This window comes from Triplophysa dalaica, chromosome 25, assembly GCF_015846415.1.
Source record: "Triplophysa dalaica isolate WHDGS20190420 chromosome 25, ASM1584641v1, whole genome shotgun sequence".
NCBI lineage: Eukaryota > Metazoa > Chordata > Actinopteri > Cypriniformes > Nemacheilidae > Triplophysa > Triplophysa dalaica.
In genome coordinates, this window is record NC_079566.1 from 8,247,391 (window position 1) to 8,260,816 (window position 13,426).

At 40.2% G+C, this 13,426-nt stretch overlaps 1 protein-coding gene across 2 annotated transcripts in view; it reads right to left on the reverse strand.

The window, feature by feature from the left end:
- Positions 1 to 11,915, reverse strand: part of ext1b (exostosin glycosyltransferase 1b) — a 77,587-nt gene extending 65,672 nt beyond the window's left edge. The window contains exons 1-2 of one of the 2 annotated variants that reach the window (XM_056741159.1): positions 11,420 to 11,915; positions 10,088 to 11,313 (exon numbers count right to left, since the gene is read on the reverse strand). In XM_056741159.1, the coding sequence (XP_056597137.1) occupies positions 10,088 to 11,046 (959 nt within the window). In that variant the 5' untranslated portion in view covers positions 11,047 to 11,313; positions 11,420 to 11,915. Of the gene's footprint in view, positions 1 to 10,087; positions 11,314 to 11,400 lie in introns of both variants that reach the window. The other variant, XM_056741158.1, reaches the window with a different exon arrangement.
- Positions 11,916 to 13,426: the final 1,511 nt, after the last annotated feature.

Here is a 13,426-nt window from a genome sequence, read left to right on the forward strand (position 1 = left end):
AGCCGACATTAGCAGATTTTATAAATGGCTGACAAGGCCATATAACAGAAACCACAAAATTCATTCTTAGTTTCTTAGTTAGTTTTTCCAATCTTGAGCCATTTAAAACAAACTAGTGAAGACAAAACATTGTAAAAAATACTAAATAATCAATCCTAGAACACGTTGCCTTATACATTCATGTACGATAAATGAATTAAGCGTCAACTACACAGTTTAAAATAACTCAACGAAATCTCATCCAAATCACAGCACAATTCTCCAACACATCTGAGATTTTCAGCAGTCACTACACTTGCCAACAAAAACTTGAACTTCAAAATGATTTGTGCAGCTGTTTCATTAAAACTCTAATGGAGAAAAAATGATCCAGGTCTCAGACTCTTCCTGATCTCTTCAGCTAACAGGATGAGAAAGAAAGGTCAAAGCAGTGACGAAAGAAAATACTTTTGATTTCCAAGCGAGACAGACACCTGGTACATGACCTTATAATGTGCTTTTCTTCAAAGAATTGGTGTCATATCTAAAGACTGAATCCATGCTGGTTTTCTGGATCTCTGCAACAAAAAAGGTTAATCCAAGAGGCAATTATCTTTATTGGGCTTGGCCATCCATTAGCCGCACGCAATCAATTAATCAATAGCCTGTTTTCAGCTCCATCAACAAGCTTCTAATAGGCTGAACTGCACGAGAGGCTTACGTTGAAAGGGTTTCAGTATCCCGACCGGCTTCAGCTAATGACATTTACTTACAAACCAGAGAGAGTCTGAAAAGCTCTTCTGCAGCAGACCATTAATGTTAAAGGTCCACGGCTAAACAACAAAAGAGAGCTGTAACTCTTTCTGCCTATAAAACTCTGCATTGAGTTAATAACAACGAATGAAAACGTAACTATTTTACGAGGAGGGAAGTTCATATATGTTTTTGTACAATTCACATCATAAAAATTCATCCTAAACACCATCCCTTTCATTATCAACCCTTGTTGCAGTTACATTAAAGTATTTTGCAGCATTTAAGCAGCAATTAGTTCATTTTTATAATTGCAGGAACATCTGGCATTCGAAAATGGGAAACGTTTTTTTTCCAACGGCAAGCATGACTGTAAAAAAATAATATTGTAAAATGTATTGTAGAATGTAAAAAATAAATTCTCATCTTGTTAGACAAACCCAGTGTCCCCCGTTTCTGGATTTGACCTTATATTTTGTTCCTTTACTGGGTAACAGAGTGGACTGTAAAACATGGTTGACATTTTTTAAACATGCAGCCAAGAACTACAGAGGAAATGGTGTGTTTAGAAATACATTTGTATAAAGACAACATAAGCGTTACTCAACATTTTTGGTTAAAATTTGCAACAATAATATTTGAGTAGCATTGTTGTCAGTATATTAATCCACTCTTGACATGTTTGCCATTTCAACCAATTTTGTAAAAGAGAGAGGACATACCTCCTAGTCTTTCATCCAGATGCTTCCATGACATCACAATATCCAAATAATGTGAGATTGGGACAATCTATTCCTTATGAAAGGGGTTAACCTAGTGGATAATGTAGTTGACAGCGGTTTCTTGGACGGACATAAAATAAGGTATATCACAATGAAAAACACACCTAAATGTCTTGTTTATCTAATCTAACTGAAGGCAAAAATACAGAATATATTTGAGGTCATTTTCTCTTTAATGTGATATAAAAGCCTCTTTTTGAACAACAACAAAGATATTGCTTTTTCACCTTGTGAATCAGTGCTGTGTCTGGGGAAAACATATTTTTAATTTAAAAATTAACATGATTAAAATTGATGACTGTATATTAAAAACACATCCCATGGACGTACACGCAATAACAGAATGACCCAACTACAAACAAACTCGTCTCCAAGAGGCTTTATTTATATTTTGCCATTTGGTGATGATGGTTACTTTGGTGAGTACTTTGCAGAGATTCAACAGACAGCATTTGTGTCACCACTGCACATCACAACCCCAGTCCTCCAGAAAAGTGACTTTAAGCTAGCGGTTGGATATATCAGATTGAAGTCAAACTGATTTTATGAATGCGGGGTACAGCACTGTTTAGTGACACTAAAGGCAAAGTGTTACAACAGCAAAGCCACATGTACGTACGAAAGACAGACTGGACATGCTCGACAAAATTGCAAGAAAGAATATATGAATAAAAACACTGGTGTTGAATTATTCATCAGATATTGCTGCCTGGTTTCCACATGAATGCTCACAGCAACTTATGCTCTCGTTCAAAAGCACCAGGGAGCCCAACTGCTGGAGTACATCTGAGAACCGGAGGGCTACACGGGGAGCGGAGAGACGGAGCACTGAGCAAAATTGTGTTGGGCAACCATATAAACCACTTAAAGTAACAAACGCTCTCCAAGTCAGCCCACACACAAGCTAGCAAGCGCTGACCACACAGACCTCAGCGTTTGTTTCAGACGGGGACATAAAGGAAAATGGAAAGCTATGTAAACAATTACAGGATTCAGAGGTTATCCCAGTCTTCGTGTCATGGTGAAGGAGATGGATTCGGTCTGTTCAATTCGAATTTGGTGCAGACTTTACACACTTTACCTCTACGTGGAGAATGTGGTTAAAAGATGAACATGGTCATCGCCACAACAGCTACTTCATAAACGGGGACTTATTCTCGCTATTCTGTAGGGAAACCAACATATTTTTATGTCGGCAACCACCAACACAGCAAGTGAAGTGGTGGGGAAGAACAGAGATGCAACATGTGACAGATTTTCAGCAAAAGAGCTCCTCAGTGAGAAGAACAGTTTTCTTTGATGTGGAGAACGATGCTCACCCGGACACATAGCAAAAAGGATGCAGGTTAAAAATAAGTCAGTTCAAAAAACCCTACCACGCTTTCCCTTCACCGCACCTCACAAGAAAACAGATGAAGACCCCCATCACATGACTCACCCTTAGCTTATGATAAACAGGTCTCTCTCCTTTAGGCAGACAGAAACAAAAGTCACAGATCAAATCTGTGCATTTGTGAAAAGTATTAACTAGGGCTTGACATCAACATGAGTTTGCTTATGTGGAACAGGCACAGAAACGATCTGGACAGGTAACATATGTATCGCGTCGATGATTGAAGTTTAAAGAGGACAGTTAATCTTGAAGAAAAAAGGAACAGTATGATTTGTCACCCTGATGTCATTCAAAACCTGCATGGCACAAAATAAAATTTTGGGAGGACTATCCCTTAAGATTTTAATTATTTCTGTGCAAAAAAAAGTACCTTGCCTAATGTCAACAAGTTTTCTAAAACAAATTAAACGATTTCTTTTTAACTGGGTCTCATTTAAACGGACTTTCCCATGAAGTTGTAAAGATAGCAAAGATAACAGATTTCAGGTTATATCAATAAAAAGTACAACCAATTGAACATTCATTTAATTATATTTGCTATGTGGAAGACTACATAAAAAATTAGCTAGAACTCCAAAAATGACAGTGTTCCTTGACCTTAAAAATCTATGAAAATCTGATCCCTAATTCACTGTCAGTATAAAGAATTTAAAGCGCATTTTATCATCCACATGATTGGAAACTAACAAATGGTTTACTTGTATTTAAGATTTTAAAGCATGAAAAAATTTGTCATGCTGACTATATCTATTAAAAGACCAATCAAGTCATTCAAATCGGAGGATCTCTAACATTACACAACATTGTGAGCTTGGCCAGATGCCGTCTACAACCCCCGCCCCACATTTAACAACAGCAACGGCTCAAGCAGTGAACCATGAAGTGTCATGGAACCCCACAAGAGTCGTCAGCGTCTCTGTGCGCCCTTTGTTTGATGCCTTCCACATTTCAAAAGCTGTGGTAGAAATCAGGCCTGTTGCACTGTTGTGAATCTGAGTTCTGAGGGGAAAAACACGAGGGGGAGGGGGAAGAGAAAGGGGGGTCCGGGGTTCCTGTGGGGGATGAGAAGGGGCCGTGGTGTCAACAAGGCACAGGCTGCGAAAGAATCTGAGCAAACTTTCGCACAAAGGAACCCCTCAGCGCCTGGGGGCGAGAGAGCCATTTCACTGGAGAGGTAGTCAAATCAAACCATAAACAGCTTGGGCGCAAGCCATTAGATCAGCTAGCATTTAAACAAAACGCTCTTTCTATAGCAGCCCCCCACTATATCGTCCCATCTACCAGCAGACATGACACAAATTCTTCATAGACGTATTGCTTTTTTTAAGCAACCCCCTTTTAAATTCCTCATGACGGAGTCTGACCATCAATGAAAAATGTTTGTTTTCACTTCTCACAGTAATGAAAAGGGCGAATAGTGAGAGCTTTGTTTCCACCAGTCAATGCGGCCAACGTTTGATGTGATTGAGCGATCGGGACAGAGTCCATGATACAATTGTAATAAAATGCAACAAGTCTTGCGAATTACACTAAAGCTGTAAAACACTCCAGGGAGCAGACGGGGTCACTGACGGCCCAGGGCAAAAGTGGGCCAGTCCTGCCGCCTGTGGCTTCTACGATGATCCCAATTTATAACGTACAGACGTGATCTAAGAAGGATAAATTATACTCGCACCAGTGTGAAAACATTCAGTTTATGAACATATTGCTCTATTTACCCTTACACATAGGAAACCACCTCTTTCAGCAGGATAATGGCACCGAATCTCACGCTTCCCTCATCCTTTTATCTAAAACGGTGCCAATAAGGCAAATTATACTTTCACAAAAGAAAGACGGGTACCTTCTTCAGAGAATGAATGAGGCTTATTTACACCACATCCCGTAATGCATTAATATCAGCTTTCATCTCACATCGTCTCTCTGAGGGTCCATTCAGTTAAAAGTTGGCAATAAAAAAAGAAATCCAATCAGCACAAATGTGTTTACAGACAACATCTTAAACTGTTATCCTGTTAACTGCTGTATATAACAACATCCATGACTGAACTACAAAAAAAACTTTTTTTTACCAACACTATACACCACCAAATGTCTCCAAATGTCTACAGAGCCACACAAACAGGTTTTCATACATTTTGAAATGAGTGTGAACTCGATCTAATAAGTCTGCTATTAAGTTAGAGTGGGTTGCTTCTTTTAGCATGTAAACTGCTGTGTTAGGTTGTGAGGCTAAGTAGCAGAAGACTTCCTCCAGAGAGCTGGATTAAAAGGCCGTGGCTAATACTCATGGCTAATGGTCACGAGAGGGACTGGCACCCTCAGGACCCAGCTCCCGCTACCATAGCACATCCCCTCGTGAAGTCACAATTTCAGCTAGCACACCACCAAATGTTTTAAGACTATAATAAATGCTTAGATGAAAGTGGAACGGTTGGCATGTTTAACAATACAGTGTTTTAGCCAGCTGACATGACTGTCACTCGCTCTATTGGGCTATGTATACACCATCATCTTATGCTTATTGATTATGTATGTATGCGTGTTAGTGGTTTAGAAACATAATCAACTGGATTTCTAAATTCCTATTTAAAGATGGGGTAACATGCTATTTCATGCATTCTGACATCTTTACACTGTTAAACGTGCAGGCTTCTCATTCTTAACATGGTCAACTTGATAAAAAACGAGTTACACGTATGACGTGGTATTTTTTGTGCTCGATACACTCCCCCAGCACTCCAACTTGTTTCTGAAGTTTTTTTTAGAAGTCTGGATCCCTGTTTTGTAACAGGGATCCTATTCCTTTAATCGGCCATTTTCCCGGAAAAGCACGCCCACGCGACATCCACAGAGCGAAAGACCATGCCCATGCGCTAGCGCGAGCCAAAGAGCACGCCCACAAGAGCACGCCCATCAATGCCGCTTCACTCGGCTGTCGGAGGTAGAGGCGTGTTTGTTTGCTCACTGTATAGGTTCTCAAGATTAATATGAGATATACAGAAACTGCATGTGTTACCCCATCTTTAACATCCTGCTAAATGAAATGCGTAAGCAAGATTTCTGCAAATATATTTAAAAATATATTTTACATACAGCCTCAGAAAAAAAGAAGACCGTTTCCTCACTATTTATAAGTATGAGTTTAGGCAAAATGATCATTTTTGTTTCATTCTGTGAACTACTAACAATATTTCTCCCAAGTTTCAAATAAAAATATAGTTTCTATGTATTTTATCAGACCTCAAAAACATCTTTTTTTATGCGATCACCTCGATTTTAATCACAGATTTCATTTGTCATATCACTTTTGCTGTTGGATTACATTATGTCAGTCCTGAGGTTTGATTTTGTTGAAATTAAACAAATACCGGACTTAAATGCCCAAAAATATCTAGAAACGGCGATTTGAAATTTGACTACGCAATCTGTTACTGGAAATCATCTGTAAAAATCTCAGCCTTTATGGAAAAACACTTAAAACTACAATTTACTATAATTGGAAAAGGCATTAAATAATTTGGGCAATGCAAGTAAAGAAATATAGCTAATGGCCTTACTTTAACATTTTTTGTTGAGTCCTGGTCTGCCTTTTGTATATTAATGTTTGACATTAGGGGAAAAATGACTGAAACGTGTCATTCTTTCCCTATGACATACATTCAGACTTGGAAAGTTTAAAATTATTTTATAGCATCTCAGGTCCATTTAAAAGTTAAACATAAATGTGTACCTCAAAAATACACCTACTCAGAAATTCCACCCAACCGTGAACCAATCAATGCCCTGTTCTCCGAATTCCTTTCAGAGGACGTGATTGGCCACTTGCCACCTTCTGTGCTCTTGGCAGGGCAAGGGCACAGGAATGAAAGATGTGTTTTATACTCCACATACCACTTTTTAATTCATACTCTAGAAGAACTCATTGACAGGCCTTGGAATTTTTTTTACATTTTTTGCATGTTGTTTACAAATGTTTCCTATTCATTTACAGTTTGGCAGCAAACGTTTCATACTTTAGACTTTCAAGAGTTGTCACTACATTTTCCAGCTAATGCCTGTTATTAAATAAGGACCACCAGTTCAGGATGTGACATGGGACTTCTATGGCTATTTCCGAATCTGCCTGGGGGTCTTTTTCTCAGCTGGAAGGAATGTTACTGCCGTAATCCCACCAAATGTGGGTCAATTAGTAGGGGGAGTAAACTCGCAGACAGGGATGGACAAAAAGGGGGGTCCCAGTGTGCCCAAACCCACAAGAAACCATGAGACCAGTGCTTGACTTTGGAGAATACTGATTCAATATAGCAGAAACCTTCGAAGAACTTCTGCTAAGGAAACGCATAAAACCCAACACGCATGAATTACCTGCTCTCTTTAACATGCAATTAAAGTGCAGATGCAATGATCAGATAAAGGCAGCCTGGCCTAAGCACATTATGAATAGAAATACATAATCAACTAACAGTAATTAAGCGGAACACTATTTGGGCTAATTACCCCCACATTAGCATTTGTCACACAAGCACCGGGCACTACTTTATCCGAGTGAGGTGAGAGCATGAAAAATTCATGATTTATTAATACGACAACAGAAACAGTGGGACGGAGCAATCGTAGAGATGACAGAAGTGCCTGAAATTAAACAAATTAAACTTGTGTTAGCACCAGTCCTTGCATGCAAATGTCACTGAAACTTTCCCCATACTTAACATCAAACGGGACGAGTGCCACAGGGACTAGTAGCAGTGCTCATAGTCGGTACAACAGCAAGATTTGTTATTTTAAAGGGAGGTTCTATAAACAAGTCAATATAGAATAACATATTTGTCAGACACAATTTGGCCAGCTGACTCGTATGCTTTCCTTCTCTCCGTTTTAATTATTTTTGAGTGAATCATAAAAGAAGCACATGAGAAAGAGATTAAATGTTAAACTCCGTCCGTGTGTGTGGTGCTCTTGAATGGCCCAGTGAGCAGGAGCTGAGATACACAGTTAATAAAATCAAAGCGAGCAAACGCACTTATTAAAGGAGCCCCGAAAAAAACTGTTGACATTGCAAATATTACCCTTCTATTTCTGCGCAGTGACGCATTTTCCGGGAAATAAGATAATGAAAGCTAATACAACCCATAAACTCTTAAGCTTTGAAACAATGATAGAGCAAAGGCCCAAATTTCCTAGCCGACTGAATATCTATTGAAATGATTCCCTTCATCTGTATCAGTTCAACATGATAATTCACACGGGCAGATTGGATGTCCTCGTCTCTCCCAGCTGGGGCAGTGACCGATATTGTGCTTTGTAAAAACGATACTGAATAAATCTATTGTTTGATGATGCTTGCCACTGCGGACTTGTTCCAGCTTGGTAAATTCCATACCCTGGCATAGAGGAATTTCATTGGAAGGGCTACTACAAATCTGGGAGGCTGACTTTGGGACCGCCGGCGCACTAAGCCATTCAGACGCAAGCGATTTTAAAAGATGGAAAATCATCCAGTCTAAAAAGGTAAAGCCACAATCTCAAACCCCTCTGGATAACTACAATGGAAGCAAAAGTATGAATTTGGTAATTCAAGATTTTTCATGATGTCAGAGACATTGCTTGGACTCAACAGAGAAGGCAGCTTATGGAATAGAGACCTCTAAATCATTTTGTCCAACCCTACAAAAAAGCCAAAATTGGCAGACCCACGTTGGCTGGGGCATTTTTGCATGACTCAGCTCGCTCATGTCCCGAACAGCTGTTCTCCTCATACACACATACACTTACTCCCCAGTTAACACCACAACATCTTGCTGAGAGCACCTCAGCAGCATAATGGAATAGAGAAACACGGTGCCAAAAATACCTGCACACCAACGGACATTAGTGGCGTGACTAACCAGTTTGCTATAGCAGGAGCAAGAATTTGCTGTTGGTGTCGAGTCTGAAATCCCCTTAATGAGCACTTCGCCGATTTGAAGTGATATCCGCCAGGTATTAATTACTCCCACAACGTACAGCGAAATTACCTGCGAATTCGAGTGGATCGTGATGCTAGGGTAACCTTTCAGGGGTCACATTTAAAACACATAACAGATCAGGAAAGTTATTAAATTAACTTCAATATGGTTAATCAAAAAATCACACGACTTTTAGATAGAATGGCACTGTGCCGGACACCAAAATGAAAAATACATTCCTATTATAGCTTATTTACACAGGGTCAGCTTTCTAATTACGCAAGGTCATCATGTGCCTGTTCTTTCTGTCGAGGTGCTATATTTCAAGAGTACGAAACGTGTCCAAACAGCCAGAATAGGCAGCTGCATCATCGGAGACAAAAAGGTGAAATTCCCATGGTGGAGCGATTTAAAAGGGATCCAATTGAGATACATAAAAAAGAAAAGATTACAGCCTTCTACTGTACCTCAGATTGTGTCTGCCGTGTCATTAGCTCAGGAAAGCAATAAAAAGTGTTTCACAATCGGGTGTAATAATAACATGTATCCCGGGCGCACTGAAAGTCTCCATGGCACATGAAGCACCAAAAATATTCAACATGACAATTGCTAAAACAGCTTGTGTAAGAATCCACATTGCTGCGTAAACTGGGTGGCATGACGCACCCCAAAACACATTTCAAGTGGTTTGCATTACAGTGTTTGTCTTGCAGGTACTAGCGTTAAAATAAATTGTTTTTGCAACGATGAACGACTGCGCATCATGTATGCAGCATGTAACTACACTCTATTGAGAACCAATTTTCCAATAAAAATTGAAGTTTGACTATGGTTTTTGTGAAACTATATTCACCACAAATGTACAATTGTCTAACTACAAGAAACACAATCATGTCATATGTGATAAACCTATACAGTAATACAAATGAAAAAAAAAACTACTTTTACTATTATATACAAAAATGGTTAATGCACTTTTACTGTAATAAAACAACTTTCCCACACAAACCATTACCGTAGTAACTATTTTTCCAAAACACCCGTTACGACTGTAAACCTGTAATTAAATACATGTCTTACACTTCAAGCATTGTAGGAAACTTTGACAATCTTAAGAACCTCGAGACTTCCCATAGTTTTAGTGTAGCAACAAAACTAATTTTGAAGGGTAAGCATGAATTTGTTTTCAGTACATTCTGCCAAAGAAAAGCAGAAGTTTGCACATGACTTACTTGTCATACTCGGCGTTGTCCTTATCACACCGCGCGTCCTTGTGTTTCTGCCAGTCTTTGCCATGCTTGCAGGTGGTGAGAAGAACTACATCCTCCGCGTTATGAACATGATATAAGGCATTCCTCGTGTCCGAGCCGATGCCGGTCAGATAGCGTTTCCCTTTAAATACCAACATATATTTTCTAAAAGGTGGAATGGTGTTATATTTTAAGAAGCCCCTATCCCCGCCGGTCCTGGGGTGATCCTTGGAAAACAGCGGGATGGAGACGTCAAAGTGGGGTCTGAAGTTCTCCGTGCTGATGCTCGCTTTGGCCAGCATGGCTTGACCGATGTCAAAGCCCAAGTCTTCCGTGTAGTCGGGCCACGTGCCTGAATACAAATTAAATATGAGGTGATTTCTACCATTGTTCCACAGAGGCAAGCTCTGCACCTTGGTTTTGAGATTGTGCACATATTGTGGAGACAACTGGTCTCGGTCAAGAGTGTCCAGACTTAGGATAAACAGACACGCTTGACCGGGGTCCGAGGTGTAAAACCGAGACCCCTCGATCGTGGATAAAATGTTCTGATAACTTTCGGAGATCTTCTCCCCCTTCTGTTGGGGGTACACGTACACTTTGAAGCCGTTCCTTTGACAGGGAGAGAAGTCGAAGCAGGACTGCATGCGGCACCTCTTGCCCTTGTAAACGCTCGAGTTCACGTCTCTCTTTTGCTTGGGCGATATGTGAACGTTGTATTCCTCCGTGTCCGACTGATCCCACGGGCTTAAGTGTTGTAAAGGATCCGAGAAGTGCGGCCACGGCTGCTCGGGGCGATTATATCCACTGCGGCTGCGGTCATGCCGGCTCCTGGACCCCGTGGCGGCCGGACCCGGGTCCCCTCCTCCTCCAAAGTAAAAGAGCAGAACTAGAAAGGCGCCAGTCAAGAGCGAGATTAGATATCGTTTTTTGGCCTGCATGTGTCCTGAAGGCCAGATCGCGGTGTTTGCAAATAAATCTCAAGCGGTTGGAAGTTTGTCTTTCACCAACACCTCCTCCAGCTATAGTGCTGCTCCGCCATCTTCCAGCCTGCGAGGATTTACAACTCACGTCTCCCCTCTTCTTCTTCAGATTCCGATCACCTAACAACAAGCGTCCGATCCAGCGCATGTGGGCGAATTTACATCGGTTTCCGCGCTCTCCCTCGCCTGTCTAGTTGCAACATTTTACGTCGCACCTCTAAGTACCTGTAAGGACAGAAGCCACGTTATTAACACGGTCGCGTAAGCTTACTCACTGATTTAGTTTTCCGAGGGTGAAATAATAACTGGAACCTGTTTTTTCAGCACCCACATTAGATGAAACGCGTCGTACGGTCGGGACTTCACCTGGAGAGTTGCAGCGACACCGACTCATAGAGTTTGTCTCTGAAGAGCCGCGCGTCCCATTGGATAAAAACGTAAAGTGGTTGTTAATACAGCTACCGATGCTTATATCCGATGTTTCCAAACTACACGTCCGAACTACATTAAATTCCACCCCTCACAGCTCAACTCCATTTACCTCCGAAACGAAAAAGTAAAGTGCAAGTGACACAGGACAGTTCACCGGAACGACGGTAACCTCACGAATCCCTGCATTTCTCTTATTCCCGTGCTCTCCGTAGACCTTCAAACGCGTTAGAAGTATATTTCATCTTCATCTGGACACGGTGAGGTTTCGCCTTCAGTACAGAAGCACGCGAGTTTCACAGGATGTTTGCTTAACAAATAAAATGAACAGAGTTCCTTGATCCGCGAGCCCAATCACCTATTGCTCAGTTGTTCCGATTGTTACACTGCTACATTCCAATCCCGACGCGACGCCTGTGTGCGTGACGTCCCATCATGGTGCATCGTGCGATTTCATTGGACCGAAAAACCGGATGGGGCGGGGCCGACACAGCACCCGTTCGTTCCCGGTGCAGAGCGTCGCGCATCTAGAGAATGTGGATGGACTTTCAACTACTTTCGCATTAAAAATTGACAAAGTTTTTGGTGTGAGTATATTCTTCTTGCACGGAGTTTTTTTTCTTCATATTTGGCGTCATTTAGTCGGGGCAGGATTCGTGTTTTAAAAGCTTTCCTTTTATTTAGAAATAACTTTTGCATTAACACGTTTGTTTTAATTATATCAAAACATTTTACTTAGGAGACATCCGGGAGACGCATATCTTAAGTCGTCTTCTGTGTTACAAAAAACGATGTAGAGTTATTTTTCTATAGCCTATGCATCTCTAGTTAATGTGAAAATGAGATTATGCTTTTATCAGGTACGTGGTTGCACAAGAGAGAAAATAATTGGATAGACCAGTGGTTCTCAAACGTTTTTTGGCTTATACCCCTGAATATGATTTTTTCAAGCCAAGTACCCCTTGACCAGACAACAACATTTTACTTTAAAATACAGTGAAATGAGAGTCAAACCTTTATTATAGCTACATTTATTCATTTATTTTTATGCATCTTTGTGTAGTCCTAATTTCATATATAAATACTATAGTCATAATTTATTGATTTTCATTATTTATTCCTAAATGTCAGTATCTCTCACATACCCCCTGCAGTACCCCAAAGTACCCCGTACCCCCATTTGAGAACCACTGGGATAGACCAATAAGGGCTCTAGATCCTGCTGTTCTTAAAAATATCAACAGGGTTATAACAGTACCCTAAAATAAGTGCTTGTTATATTTCTCACTTTATTCTTTCGAATATTAAATATGAAATAATAGGGTTCGCATAGATACACACATACAATTGAGCAGAGGGTTTTCTTTTAAATGTCCATGTGGTTGTCAAATAATAACACTTTGCATTTGCAAACCAATAACTATTGGTGATCAATGTCATTTTTGTGACTACAGGGGGGGAGTGGGGTAAGATGAGCCAAGTTGATCCACACACTGTATCTCAGCGACTGAACACTGTTGTTATTTCAGAATCAGAAATCAGAAAGAGCTTTATTGCCAAGAATGTTTGCACATACAAGGAATTTGTTTTGGTGACAGGAGCATCCATTACACAAGAAATAGCAACAACAGTACACAGAGACCATAACACAATAGAATATAGTACACAGATGATTTAAATAAGGTCCTATGGGTATAATAAGTTTAGAAATAGAATACAATAAACATAAGATAAAGATAAAGAGGGTAAAGCTATGCGTGTATGTAAATATGTACAAGTAAAATAAGAAAAGACTATTGTAGTACAAGGTATGTGCGATAAACAGCGAAATGAATTAAATATAATTTACGGAATTTTTTTATAAAAATAGATAGTGTATTATCTGGAGGACATAATTAATATTGCACTT